At 41.3% G+C, this 15,541-nt stretch overlaps 1 protein-coding gene across 1 annotated transcript in view; it reads left to right on the forward strand.

The window, feature by feature from the left end:
• The window catches only part of LOC308618414 (FRAS1-related extracellular matrix protein 1-like), a gene marked incomplete at its 3' end in the record, with an annotated part of 47,425 nt that overhangs the window by 17,926 nt on the left and 13,958 nt on the right, over positions 1 to 15,541 (forward strand). The window contains exons 5-7 of the mRNA XM_081236214.1: positions 5,534 to 5,663; positions 8,218 to 8,290; positions 14,870 to 15,019. Coding sequence (XP_081092340.1) covers positions 5,534 to 5,663; positions 8,218 to 8,290; positions 14,870 to 15,019 — 353 coding nt within the window. The remainder of the gene's footprint in view (positions 1 to 5,533; positions 5,664 to 8,217; positions 8,291 to 14,869; positions 15,020 to 15,541) is intronic.

The raw sequence follows: 15,541 nt of genomic DNA on the forward strand, positions 1-15,541 counted from the left end.
GCCAGAGTCACGAAGATGCTTGTATGCACTGGGGATCTTCGAGAGAGGGGTATAGTATGCAACATATCTCAACCTGATTTGACTATAGAACCAAGACCACCCTGCCCCAGAATAGCTCATGAAACAAGTTTTTCATGGGATACATTTGGGAGGCATTTTATTGTAAATAGAAGTTATTTTAGAACACTGAAATCCATGGAAATTTGCATCAAGATTTAGATTTGGTTAAGTGCCAAAATTTCAGGCACTGTGCTAGGCGCTTTTACATATGTTGTCCAATTTAATCTACAAAACACAATCCTCCGAGGGTGATAAGAAAATCAGGCTCAAAGCATTTAAGTAATTGGCCAGAAGTCACTAAGTGAATGAATGGCAGAGGCCACAGTGCACCCTGACCTCAATGTGAGTGCTCATCTTACCGGCTCACGCCTTGGCGTGATTCACTCATACGCTCACGACAGTTCTCTAGTCTGACGTGAATCTCAAGATGGTCTGCATACCGCCCAGACTCAGTTACACGGGACCACGTCATTCATCAAAAACACCTCTGCAGACCACAGAATATAGCTGACTTCTGACCAAGCCAGTTTGTTAACATGCATTCAGGGTTGACCTTTCTTGTGCCCACTGCAAAAAGGTGAACTTCAAAAAAAAAGTTGACCCTTGCTGAAGTTCTGCATAACTCAGTAGCTGCTTCTCCAGCTGCTTCATGATTCTAAGCACTTTGATTCTTCTCCTCCCTTTGACTACCCTCATTCTAGCTGTTCTTTTATTCATCCTTGGCCTTAAAAGAGAAGAGCCAAAGAAATCAAAAAAGAAAAGGAATTTCTAGCAGGTGAACTTGGCAATGCTTTAGCAGCTTTTATGAAACACATTGTAGGGGAAGAGTTTGAAACTCTTAGTTAGATTCGGCTTTCATGTTACCTGCAAGCCAGAAGTTAAAAGAGGAAGGGAAGGGAAATAGCCCTTATTAAGCACCCACTGTGTACAGGTGCTTTATACATATTAACAAATTTGAATTTGCATCATTTGACGTGAATATAATTCCCCTCATTTTAAAGATAATGAAAACTGAGGTCCAGAGAGACTAACTGACCATAATCACACACTAATAAGTGGTTGTGAGATGTGTCTGACTCCAAAGCACTTGTTTGGGGTACTAGCTGTGCTGCTTCCTGGCTAAACACTGTTTCCCCATTATCATGAGAGAAAGACAAATATGAAAACGCAGGTGTTCATAGCATTTTTACTGAGCTTAATAGCATCCTCTTTGAGTTGATGTCTTAGATTGAACACTTGGAAAAATATTTTTTACCATTTCGATTTTCTTAAGTCATGTGCTACTTGATTATAAGTGAAGATCTAGTTATAAGAATAATTTAATCACAATTTTAGCTACTATGAAACCTTTCACTGAGAAGCTCAAAGTACTTAATGAGTATTCATTAAGGTTCATTTAACCTCTTTGAAGTACAGACTCATTATTATTGCACTTTGGGAAGTGAGGAAACTGAGGCATAGAGCAGCCAAGTACCTTTTTTTACACACTCTTGTTAACCTGGATTAATGTCCCATATCCCAAAGTAGAGTTTTAATCCCAACTGGTTCTTTTGGTCCATTGTTCCTTCATATAAATGAACCAAGTAGCCACAAAATAAAATATCAGAAAGTATAAATTTTTGACTCTACTTCAACACTATTGACTACTTGGTCCAGACAATTCTTTGCTGTGGGGCAGTGGTGGAGGGTGAGTTGGGTGTCCTGTACATTGAAAGATGCTTAGCAGCGTCCCTGGCCTCTACCCACTAAATAACCAGTATCACCCTCCTCCCATTGTGAAAAACAAAGCTGTCTCTAGACATTGTCTAATGTTGAGAGGCATGCACAGGCTTTAGAAAACAAGAAATCATGCTTGATGATAGAATGCTCTTTTACCAATGCCACCTTTCTCTCTAGTCCAATAGGAGCTAAAGAATCCAGAGTAAGTCAGGGCTAGGAAAAAACGTGAGGATCATCTAGTCTAGCATTTTTTTTCAGACTGTGTGAAATACGTCAATAAGGCTGGGGAGAAAAAAAGTTTCAATGGTCAACTTAGCTTTTCAAACAGGAAGCTAAACAAGGTTTATTATTTCCTTTAACAAATACTTATTGAGCTCTTCCTATGTCTCAGTCACTCTAGAAGGGACTTGGTGATACATCAGTGAACCAAAGACCCCTGTTTACTTAGCACTTAGCTAAGTTCCTTGGTACCTAAGTAGATTAAATAGTATGGTATACACGATACGTACTTTGGAAAATGAAAGTTGGTCAGATTAAGGGGGATCACAGACACTGGATTTTGGGGATGGATTGCGATTTTAAATTGAGTGATTAAACAGATTTTCTCATGCTTGACTTAGAGTTAGAGAGGGACCAGAAGTCCCATCCCGTTTAATTTCTACTCCCCGATCCCGTGTCTTTCATTCACGATAGTTGTTGGGAACCAAAATTTAGCTTATACATTAAATAAAATGTTCTATTGTTTTGAGTCCCCACAATCACTTAGGGAAGGTTTCTCCCCCTGGGGATGACTTTCCCCATGAGGGACATTTGGAAAGTTCTGGAAACAGTTTTGATTGTTGTAACCAGAGGGGAGTGGTGTGGCTAAATCTGGTGGATCTCATGAGTAGAGGCCAGGGATGCTGCTAAACTTCTTGCAATGCACAGGACAGCCTCCCACCACAAAGAATCATCTGGTTCCAGATGTCGGTAGTGCCAAGTTTGAGAAGCCGTGACCTAGGGCCTTAAGGAGTTCTCATGTCCTGCTAAGTGACTTGAAATGATTGCCTTGTGGGCTTCACAGAAAGTGTATCTATAAACTTAATTTCTGACTTTAGAGGGAGCTTTACTTTGTGATAATAGAAGGGAGGGATCATTAAAATGTGAAGATTTGAACCAACTCTTGTCTGCATGACACCTCGCAATCCAGAGCTTCCCACATTTCTTTCATGGGGTCCTGCACCTGGTTACCTACATGATGCCAAGCATACGTCTGTGTGGCTTCTTTCAGGGAGAATTCCCAAGTGATTGACTACATCTCTTACTTTTCTTTCAGGTGTTTGTGTAGAGTTTTAGCAACTGCAGTCTCAGTGTAGAAAGATCTTCTTAAATACAATACTGCAGAAAACAAAAAACACATTCAAAACATGTGTCACACATATCCTCTAGGTATGCAAGTGCTTCCTGACTTAAGTATTTTCCTGGAAAATATATAGCCCAGCTAAATTTCATGGCTCTTCAATAGATCTTTATTATTTGTAGGGGGTAGTTTTAAGAAAATAAAGTAGAACATTGTGTAGTGACGATCTTAACCTCTAAGCATTATGAAGCATTCTAACGGTGCATCAGGGTTATGCATGCACTTTCCCAAACACCAAGACCCTTAATGCTTTGAAGCTGAACAACACTCTGCATGGTCCCCTTATGGATCTAGATCAGCAATCAAATCACACTTCACTTTAGGCCTTGCGGTCACCTGGACCTGCAGAGTGACACTGATGAATTTTTGCTGGTCATGGTTAGCATTAGAATGAATGGATTCTTAGAAGGTTGAACATTGAAACTCATTTGAACCTTACTGAGACTTAGCTGAAATCCATCCCTGTGTATCTACTTTACTCCTTCCCATTGTTCCCCTTTCCTCCTCTTTTATCTTTCTGTCTTTTCCCCCAATCCCTCTTGCTGATTTTGTTCTCCTTTCTCATTTATCTGGATCCTTTAGGAATTCTTTGCAATGTGTTATTTCTATTAGCATTTATAACATCCTTGTCACTTGTTATCTTGTGATTCTTTAAGCATAGTCACTTATTTCTTTATTTCTTGATCTGTTTCATGCCAGATTTGAAATCAGTTGCATCAAAGACCCATGAGGGGTCTTTGAATACTATTGAATATAAAGATCCTATTTTCATGTCAAAATTTTGTGAAGCCCAGCATGCCAATAATAATAAATTTCATATGTATTGATTGAATAAACATTCATACAAATTCATTCCACACTCCCACACTCCCCTTGTCCCACTGGCCCAGGGTTGGTGGAGTAGGAGACAGTGCTATTGAGTTTGTTTCGCTCGTGACCTTAATCTATAGGATGTGACTGTGACACGTGACTGGTACAAGGACATACAGTGATTATTAGAGGATAAACTTACTTTCTAATATGAATGATCTACAGGAAAGTCTGGAGAGCCCTGTGAAATTTGTGAATTCTGTGCTCTACATAGTAGCACCCAGAATTTCTAGTTCTGAAAGGAAAAGAAAATTGTAAAGTAACTTTAAAAGTCTAGAGGAAAGAGCCTGAATCTAAGTGAAAGTTTGGGAATATAGCAAGGCAACCACTGAAGGTTTTGTGAATGGAGAATGAAAGGGAAATGAATAAAACTCAAGCAACGGAAGTGGCTTAAATGATCATAGTGAAGATTGCTCATGTCTTTATTGCTGAAAGGTTACAGGGCGTAAAGAATGTAAGAACATATTTGAAGAGAAATGTTCAGGTGAAACATTTCAAGTTTTCTCACCTCAGAAAGGGAAACACTTCAGGGTAAAGACAAAATTGTAGTCCCCTGCTTGAGCTCAGACTGCAAGAGTCATGAAGAACTTCCGTTGGGAAGAAGAATGGTAGAGAAGGAATAGGACGTTTGGTTTCAGATTTATACTGGGGATTCCATCTCTGCTGTCTGTTAGCTTTGTCATAGCTTTTTGCCTTCGAGGTAGTTATTTAACCTCTCTAAGCTCAGTGTTCTTTTCTGAAGAAAAGAAAAAAAAAAAGTCCCTCTCCATGCCATGAGGATTAAAGAAGTCAGTTTCCATCAAATGTCGGGCTTACTAAATATAGCATGGGAAAAAAGACCACCCTGTATTTAGCAAGTTTATTCAGTTGTATAGCTGCATCCAAGGTACATATTAGCATAGCCCTTTTATATGCACAGAGGAAGGGACAGATAATGCTTTAAAACACATGCACATTCTAACTCCTAGGCACATCCTCAAAGATATCTTGTTATTAAACTGAACCCAAGTTCAGAGAAGACCTGTGCCTGGAAATGATCTTGTTGTATCGATGAAGGAGGCCAAAAGATAGGAGAGAAGATTTCATATCAATGTCCTTTCCAAAAATGAACGTCTCCTTGAACTTAACACCTGCTCCTTTCCCTTCTGAAGATGCAAGTAGGAGTCCCTTTTCTATCACTAATAATTGTAAGCCCTCTGATAGACTTTTAACCTTATTTCTGCATTTGTAAAATGGAATTCTAATCCGTGCTCTACATCACAGCATTGTTGAGAGCAATAAATGAGACAGTGATAGTAAAAGTTCTTTGTGAACTAAAATGTCCCAAACAAGTGTAAGGAGCTTATAGCACTGGTGTAGGTTGATGAACCACTTCTGTCTCCCAGTGTGGACCAGTGGTTCAGCCTCCTACCCAGCAGAGGAGCCCCTCAGGCATCCATTATGCATTTCTCATGATTTTCTTTCTTCTTTTCCTTACATGCATAGCTTGGAACTGAAGTGGTCTCATATCGAGTGGTCACAGACTGAATATGAGGTCTGTGAGAATGTGGGCGTATTGCCCTTGGAAATTACCAGAAAGGGATATTCCATGGACTCGGCCTTTGTGAGTGTAAAGGTAACAACTCTGTCAATTTTCAAGCTAAAACCTCGGTTGCTAGTTGGTGCCTTTGATTATTTCCTTAGAAAAATTCAGAGTGAGTAAGGAAATTTCAAACTGCACGAGTGTTGTACTATTCCCGAGAGTCTAAGTACAAAATCTCCTTGTCCCTCCATCACTTATCTAGGTGCATTAGCTCCTAGATAGGATATTTCTAACCCATTTTTAGTTTTTAAATATGGTCTTTAACTCTTGAAGTTTGATTTCACAAGGGAGATCTATCCAACCTAGTGAACTTGGGCCAAACTCTGCTTTGGAAAGGAAAGTTGTAGGCAAGTGTAAGTCCCCAAATGGCTTTCTCTTGGTATGCACCAGGACCATTTCCTGTGGTCTCAGTGGATGAAAAAATCAGGGAACACACCTATCGTAAGCGTCACCCAAGTCATGCAAAATTAAGAGACCATGTATCAATACAGGCACCCTGAAATATAAGGAATTTTCAATAATTATTTTTGGACTAGTCACCTGCTATTTCTTTACACTGCCATGGGCCGTGGAGCACAACCTATGGCTTCTAGAATTGAAAGATTTTTTTAGGAGTCACTATAAAAATTGCACTTCAGGTGAATGAGAGCATGAAAATCCTGTACATACGAATGCTGGTGAATGAGCCTGAAAGACTCCCCTCCTCAATCTAAGGAAAAAAGCAGTGATACTAGCTTCTGGGAAAAAATGCCATCTCAGTTAAGTCTCAATTACAATAATAAGTTCAAATCACCCTCACAACCTTGTGCACGTAAATTCTACTATATCCAGACTCAGTATTTATCTTTCTAGTGGGCATAGGGTCTTTTCCCCTGATCTGGGATGTTTTATTATTGTTAAATCATCAGACAACTGAGTATCCCCTCTACCTTCCCAGTAGATAGTTTATGGAAAAAGAAAGAACCCACCTGGATGGTTTTCTAATATTCTTCTGGTCCTCCATAAAAAGCACCATATGCTCTAGTCTGGAGTTTTGGGCCACAGAACCATTCACCTTGCCAGGTAGAAACAACAGACGTAGTGTTATGGAACCTTTTGTCTGCTTAAGCTGAGTGCACACAGTGAAGCTGCCAGCTGAGTCTGCAGGCCTTTCGCAAACAGCCTGAGTCCTTCAGGGACCACTCTGCTTACAGCACAGCCTGCTGCTTTAGACTGGAGCTTACTGGCTGCTTGGCTGGGAGGAAGGAAAAGAAAGCACTCTTACCCTACGTTGTTTGCCCTGGTTTGAATCGCACACCTGCACCGGACTGATTTCTGCAGCCACCTTGACTCAACCCATTCCTTTTCCCACGTAGGATTCTGTAAGCTCAGTGGTGGTAAATACTAGGTAATTGCACGTGCAAGAACCACATGGGGAAATGTAACTCCCTGCATATGATGGGTACAGGTGTGCAATGGGCTGCCTTTCCGCAGTGAAAGGTTGTTGGGAAGGAGCCTTGGCATTGCGGAGAAAGAACAAATGGGAGCTTAGGAGGCAGTAGTCTTCTTGAGCAAAATGTTTCTACTGCAGACCACTGGCAGATGTCAGGGCCTTTGGTTAGAAATGCAGATAATGTCTGAGGCCAAAGAAATAGAAATTTGTAGGTTTTTACTTGTACCCTTCGTCCCTTTGTAAGAAAGTGAAGAAATAGAGTAACTCACTTTCCCGAACATCTCATTCAAGGACCTCTTTTTCTAACCAGCTGAAGCTTCTTTTTCAAACTCCTTTTCAACCATATTTCAAACTAAACATGTGTTCTTCACACATATTTACGCTCCTCTGGGGGAAGTTAAGGGCACAAGATGTCAGAGCCCTTAAATCACCTCTGTTCTTCAGCCCTGGGGGACGGGAAAAAGGGGTCAGCCAATTGTCTCTTTAGATTGGACCAATTTTTTTTTTGTTTTTTTTACAACTTACTTGAAGGAGCTTCTGAAGCCCTTGGTTCTGGGTGTGGATGGCCTTTGTGTGGCTGTTCCCCAGGACTGTCATCCCCACAGAGCCCTCATTCATGTCTGTGAAGAGGAATGGTTTCATCCAGATGCGAAAATGGACCAGACTTGTTTTAGTTCATCTGGTCTAAAGGCTTTCAGTGCCCTGAGCTCGCAGGATAGCTCCAAGCTGGCTGACAGATCAGCACCCCGGCTGTCAGCAGTACCCGCTTTTCCTTCGCTTCACTGCCCTTCTCCCTTTCCTCCAAGGCATTATTTTAGGGCCTGGTTGGGGTAGAGGGAAGGCCATGAAATAAAATATTTGTAACAAAGAGAAATACAGTGTTTAAAATTCACATTACTTTCTCCAATAACCAAATCATTTATAAAGGAGAAGAAAAAAATAAAACTAAAGTTTTATGTTTACTTCCATTGATATTAGTCTAGGAAAAAGTTAACTTTAAGGAAGATGGGTCAAAAATGATGTATTATAATAAAAAAAAATGTTAAAAACAGATTTAAGAGCATGAGTTTAGTCTAGTATGAGATTAGACTAGATGTTTTTTATTACAGAATATTTATTTTTATTTAAAAAAAAGATTTTTTTTTCCCTCTTAAGGTCAACCACGTGTCAGCTACAGCTGGAAAGGATTTCACTGTGACTCCATCTAAGCTGATTCAGTTTGACCCAGGTACGTTTTGTGTCTACACTCTGTTTCATGTTTTTGTAAGAAAGTCTGGAGATTGTGGAAAAGACAGACTATTATGCAGCTTCAGCCAGCTAGGAACTCCTCAGGGAACGGGATCACCCCTCTCCCAGAGAGACGAGTTTGTACTTGAGGTTTTGCCCCTCATATTTTATGTTATTACTAGTGAGTATTTATTTAAAATGAGAAGAGAGATCATAACAAAATATATAAAATATTAAAGCAAACATCCAAAAATCCAGAAAAAATGCCATTTAAAAAAATTATTCAGAGGTCTGACACAAAGCTGAAATAATGTAATTGCCTCATATTTTAATGGAAATTTTTTTGAATGTTATAGTCTTGTGGATTCCTAAAGGGTCATTTCTAAATTATCTCTCTTAGAATAGGCTGATATGAACAGATTCCAGGGGAAATTATTATTTAATTAGATAACACCTGTTTTGTTTTAAGCATTTTGAAAAATTTTGCTAGGTGCAAAAGGGAATACAAAAACATGGGGCCTGTTCTCAAGGATGTTCTATCCTGTGAGAAATATAGACATGAAAACAACTCACTGATAGAGTACATTGTGACCCCAAGGATGTGCCATTGTTCTGGCTAAGGAAAATCCTGAAAGACTTCCTAGGGCACTTGGTAGCAGAAGAAGGGGACTTAAACTGCAGGACAGACATACATTTGGCTAACTGTGCCTTAAGCACCAAGGCGGGAGTCATGCCCCCTTTCCCTGGTTTCTGTAGATGGGAACCAGTAGCTCTCCCTCACTGCACTGCATGGTTGTCTCTCTTTCCCTCTGGCATGGAATGGACCTAGATCACCTGTCCAGGAACAAAAGGAAAAGGCCTTGGGCTTCCCTGGTGGCACAGTGGTTGAGAGTCCGCCTGCCGATGCAGGGGACACGGGTTTGTGCCCCGGTCCGGGAAGATCCCACATGCCGCGGAGCGGCTGGGCCCGTGAGCCATGGCCGCTGAGCCTGCGCGTCCGGAGCCTGTGCTCCGCAACGGGAGAGGCCATAACAGTGACAGGCCCGCGTATCGCAGGAAAAAAAAAAAAAGGAAAAGGCCTTGAGAAGCATCCAGGGCGTGTGGCTTTCTGCTCCCCTGCAGAGGAGGTGTTCTGCATTCTGAGAACAGGCCATCCAATCAAGACTTTAGCCATTGTCTGCCACTGACGCATGAAGTTTTGGGCAAAGGCAAAACAAAATGGCCTGAATACCGTTACCACTCCAAAACTGACAACCTTAATATTAAACGTAGAGGAGACTTCCCTGCTGGCGCAGTGGTTAGCACTCCACGCTTCCAACGTGCGGGGCCTGGATTCAATCCCGCATTGGGGAACTAGATCCTACATGCATGCCATGACAAAGAGTTCACATGCCACAACTAAGTAGCCTGCATGCCACAACTAAGGAGCCAGTGAGCCGCAACTAAGGAGCCCACCTGCCACAACTAAGACCCAGCACAACCAAAAAGTAAAAAAATTAAAAAAAATAAACGTAGAAAAGAAATGCCTTTCTGCAGTTCACCACAAGTTGTACGATGTTTAGTGACTGTATTCGTTTGCTGGGGCTACCCTAATAAAGTATCACAAACCTGCTAGCTTAAAAACAAGAATTATTTTTCTAATAGTTCTGGACACTAGAAGTTCAAGATCATGATGTGGGCAGGGTTGATTCCTTCTAAGGTCTGAGAGGGAATCTGTTCCATTCCTCTCTTCCATGCTCTGGTGCTTTGCTGGAATCTCTGGCCTTCCTTGGCTTCTGTTGCATCACTGGATCTCTGCCTTTGTCTCCATAGGATGTTCTCCTTGTTTGCGTCTGTGTCCAAATTTCCCCTTTGTATACTGACACCAGTCATAATAGACTAGGGGTCCACTCTACTCTAGTGTGACTCCATCTGAATTACATCTGTAATGCCCTTATTTCCAAATAAGGTCACAGTCTGAGGTACTGAGAGTTAGGACTTAAACATAGGGATTTTTGAGTGACACAACTCAACCTATAACAGAGAGCCTTACATTTGACATGGAACAATCCCAATATTGTTATTGGCCTCCTTCCTGTGATATTTAAGTTTCTGACTTGCATAATTTTGTTCCTCAGACTGACCACCCTTGATGAGAAGAGCTATTCCTGTTACGTATTTGAAGTTTACCCTCGGGTTGCTGCAGGCTCTGGTTCTGATCAACCCTAAGATGAAAGGATTTGATGCATTGGCTCTGTGCTCTTTATGTACTTCATGTTAAGGCAGGTCCAGCCTTTCCTCTCTTCAAGAGGCAAGAGTCCTTGTCATATATCATCTTTATTATTTGAGGTCTGTTTGTCACAAGATCAGGAGTGATTTCGGCTTTTGGTGGATTTTGAGCAGCCCACCAGGTTCTCTGTTTGGATTGATAGGGACCAGAAGATATCACACTGGAGGAGCTCTGGGAAGCTAACTCTTGCAAGCCCCACTGGGTGAGGGAATGCCCATTTGCTTTCAAGAGTTTACATGCTGCTTCCAGTAGATACTAAGGACTTCTGAGGGTCTAAATAGTCATAATTTTAGAGATTATTTAGACTTTTTTTTTGGCCACGCCATGCGGCATGCGGGATCTTAATTCCCCGACCAAGGATTGAACCTGTGCCCCCTGCAATGGAAGCGCAAAGTCTTAACCACTGGACCACCAGGGAAGTCCCTATTTAGACTTTTTTTTTTTTGGTGGTACGCGGGCCTCTCACTGTTGTGGCCTCTCCTGCTGCGAAGCACAGGCTCCGGACGCGCAGGCTCAGCGGCCATGGCTCACGGGCCCAGCTGCTCCGCGGCATGTGGGATCTTCCCGGACCGAGGCACGAACCCGTGTCCCCTGCATCGGCAGGCGGACTCTCAACCACTGCGCCACCAGGGGAGCCCTATTTAGACATTTTAAGAAAATAAATAAATATAGCTTATAAATGAAAAAGAAACAACACTTGGCTGTTCGTTGCTTTGGAACTTATTAGCCAGAAATTGTTTTATAAGCTGATGTCTTCCTTTAGAGAATGTTAGAATTCCCCGTGTCCACAGGTCCTGTAAATACTTATTTACTCCCATCTTGTTCATCTTTGCCTCTTTCAGATCTGGTGTCTTCATCCCCATTCCCACCCCTTTCATCCAAAGCAATCTGTTCATTTCTTTAAAAACAGCAGCTTCCATGATTGGTGAGGAAACAGAGAGTGAGAAATCAAAGACAGTGGAATATCATAGGGTTTGAGAGCTCTTGGAGTGAGCTGAAGAGAAACTGGGGGACTTTTCAGTCTAGTGAGCTACACTCAAGCTTGCCTTGCAGCTTTGTACCAAACCAAAAGCTAACCCTGACTACCTTGCCTTCTGCTATTGTGAATAATCTGGAGTCAAAGTGCAAATATTCTTAAGAAAATGATTGTTTTCCTTTAAAATAAGTGTTCTTCAAAGGTCTGCTGCATTCTTAATTGAGAGTTCATTGTGCCTGAGTCAAAATGTTTTCCAAAGAACAGCTCTCTCACATGGCATTTGCTGAAAAACATTGAGAATATGTCTTTCAATAGTGAAATGTGTTTTGCAGGAAAATATCCACTCTGTAAAGTGGGCTATGTCTGCATAACCTGACACCTCTCTCTCCTCTTCAGCACCTTTTGTTTCATGGGAACAGGGAGCCAGTTCATGCCTTCTGAAATTGTTTATAATCACCGTGATTTCACAAATACTTTGCACCTTGAAGGCTGGAGAGGAAGGAAAAAGAAAAACTAAGAAAGTTCTGATTTCTAATCTCATTAACCTAAAAAAGGAGGTCCTATGTGCATACCTGGTAGACATATAAACAAAGTTGAAATGCAGGCAAACAAATCAAAAGTACTTAAATGAAACGTGGAATAGATCTTCTCTAACCATCTGGTTCTACTTCATAAGGTTTTACAAAAACTTTAAGGTTTTTTGGGGGTGGGTGGGGCAGTGGGGGGGAAGGGTTACTATAATTTATTAAACAGTTCTTAAAATAAGAAGGCAAATGGTTGGGGCTTGGGAAAAAATTTTTTTTGTATTGGATTTTTATTTGAATAACACTTAACTTTATGGGCTTTGAGAGTCAAAACAGCTCTCTGAATATTAAAACCTTAGTATTCATATGCCTTCTTCATTGTCAAGTCTCTTTTCTCTTCATGCCAATTTATTACAACAGCTGCCTACGTGGATTCCCAACTTCTAGGCTCTCTGCTTGTCTGCCTGGGCCCCTAAATCTTCCCACATAACACTTTCAGGTTCATGTTTTTAAGACATCCATTTTCAAGAGCCTTCCCTGTTGCCTGTGGTTTAAAGTCTGAGTCTGACCACCTAGTGTCGAGGGCTCTCTGCAGTCTGGCTACAAAATGCCAGCGCTACCTACCACCTCTCTTCCCTGGCATGACCTCTCTACTCCAGCCAGGTAATCTGCTCAGCCCTCCTGATCAAGGTCTCTGCTTTGCTATCTAACTGACTTTGCTTCTGTTGTTTTCCCATTTCCTCCCAGGTCCTTCCAACTCTGGAGCTCACATACATGTAGTATTTACCATCTATTCTGTATCTTTTGGCAGCTAATTATACACAACCTGGAATAATTAACTTTTCTGGTATTTACATCTTGTCTCTTCAAGAAGGTTTTAAATTCCTTTATGTCAGGGCTTTCTTATGTTATACCTCTAGTATTCTCCCTAGCATCCACCAAAGGCAAGCACATAATCAATACAAAATATATATTTTGATGGACTGATTCATCCAGCCATGAGGTGGGAGTTATGTAGTTTATATTAAATGCTTCAAATTTTGTCTTTGTAAAGGCTATGTAAGTAATTGATTTAAGAACTCAGTGGAGGGACTTCCCTGGTGGCGCAGTGGTTAAGAATCCGCCTGCCAATGCAGGGGACACGGTTTCGATCCCTGGTCTGGGAAGATCCCACATGCCACGGAGCAGCTAAGTGTGCCACACTACTGAGCCTGTGCTATAGAGCCTGCGAGCCACAACTACTGAAGCCTGTGTGCCTAGAACCCATGCTCCGCAATAAGAGAAGCCACCACAATGAGAAGCCTACACACTGCAACGAAGAGCAGCCCCTGCTCGCCGCAACCAGAGATAGCCCGCGCACAGCAACAAAGACCCAACGCGGCCAAAAAAAAAATCAGTGAAGGACTAATACATGTTACAACATGGATGAGACTTGAAAACATTAAAAAAAAAAGTTCAGAAAAAAAAAAGAACTCAGTGGATACTGAAAGCTTAACAAATTACCTGTCAGCCTATTTTTTTTAAATAAAATTATTTCAAAGACCCTTAATTTTTCTCTCTAAGTGCAGGCAAGAGTAGGATAAGTGAACAGTTTCCTCTTTCCATTGGATTCTGTTGGGGATTGATGAGACTTTGATTCCATGATGAACTCTATAAGCAACATACCTTCAAGAAGGAGGCCATCATCTAGCTAGCACAACTGAGAGGCATAAATCTGTAGAAAGCAACCTGCAAGGAGAAAAGAATCCGATTTTCAGATGAGAAGACTAGAAAAAAATGTTTAACTGCTTATATAGATGGGTTTATGGGAATAAAAGCACTCAAATAGCCAATGAGTAAATGACACAGAATAAAGTTTCAGAACTTAGTCCTCAAAGGTTAAACCATAAGTTTATCTTTTTCCCCTTAAAACTGAGCCATCTTTCTTCACTAAACAGTACTTTCTTTCCTGCCAACTCTTTTTCTTCTAAATAAACCCATGGGGGATGCCCCGCTATCCACGTCATGGAAACTGGTCAAGATTTGACAATCTCAGAAGTTTCTTCCACCTTTAATATTTTGTGTTTCTGGGGTTGCTTTGCGTCCCATCTTAGTGGTGACAGGAGAGCTGGGGATATGTTTGTAACATCAAAACTGTTTTGCATTAAGTTCGCAAAGTTACCGTGAACCAAGCTTGATTGTAACTCGATGAACAGAGGCAGACAGAAAGAGAAAAAAAAAAATTGGCTCCGTCTATTTCAAGAACCCCCCAGCCTATAAATTCTCTGTAGGAGGTTATCAAACTCCTGAGTATTACATCATCAGAAAAAGCATTTGTGGGCTAGAAGGATCTCAGGAAGTAGGGCAGCCGATGGAAGCAGCTGTCGTTAGAAATCAATCATTTCTGTGAATAGCATGAAGTACCATCCAATAATCACTTCTGACTGTCTGCATCAACATCTTAAGGTTTTTCAAACTATTAAGATTTAAAGATTGCAGTACTTGTTTATTCTTAAGGAGAGAAGGGGCAGGTCAGGAAAACATTGTCTTAGATCTCAACTGCTCACCATTTTTTGTTCATCCCTTTCCTAGTGCAGCTTGCCTTTTTCGTTACAGTGTTTGCATTTAAAGGGAATCATCATTGTCCAGGAACAAATGTGGTCTTTTAATATTATTTAGGAGAACAGCACGACTTCAGCGAGTTGGTGGCAGTACAATAGCTCCCTCAGGCTACTGCAGTCTAGCTGTAGACATGTTAATTAATATATTTCTCTGACACCTAGGTGATTGAAATAGCAATTAAAGAGTAATTAAAATGTTTCCTTCTTGTAGGAATGTCAACTAAGATGTGGAATCTAGCAATTACCTATGACGGATTAGAGGAAGATGATGAGGTCTTTGAAGTAATTCTGAACTCCCCCGTGAATGCGGTTCTTGGCACAAAGACAAAAACTGCAGTGAAAATTTTGGACTCAAAAGGAGGTATTCTTTTGATCCTCATCGTGAAATCAGGAGCAGTCCTGGCACTGTAGCTGCTTGCTTTCAACAGCCAGCGTGCTTGATAACACCTTCAAATCAAAATGCTTAATTTCTTGTCAAGAAAGCAACCTCAGTCGTGATGTAGGCCCTTTATTCTGGTTTCTGCTTCCTGCGGTTTTCCTCCTGCTAAGAATGCCCGTTTGAGAAAAGCAACAAGTCAGTGCTTCGTTGTTTTTTTCCTCACCCGTTTGTTGTTCTCACCAAGGGGGAAACAATGTTGGTGAGAATCTATCCACAATTATTTTCCCCCAGAGTTTATAGGGCTGTAATTATCTTCCTCTGTTAAAGAGAGCTCTTAAGGCCTAAATTCTGAGTCCCCACTGTAGTGTGACCCCGAAAATTCTGACAGGAAGGAATTGGAGAGAAATAGATGTGAAGGTTGCAGCTGGCTTGGGGATTCAGGAGCAGCTGGAGAATAATAATGAATAACCTTGGGTTGCAGAGCCAAATAGGCCCTGGATAGTA

This window comes from Mesoplodon bidens (assembly GCF_964165515.1).
Source record: "Mesoplodon bidens genome assembly, chromosome: 6".
NCBI classification, from domain to species: Eukaryota; Metazoa; Chordata; class Mammalia; order Artiodactyla; family Ziphiidae; genus Mesoplodon; species Mesoplodon bidens.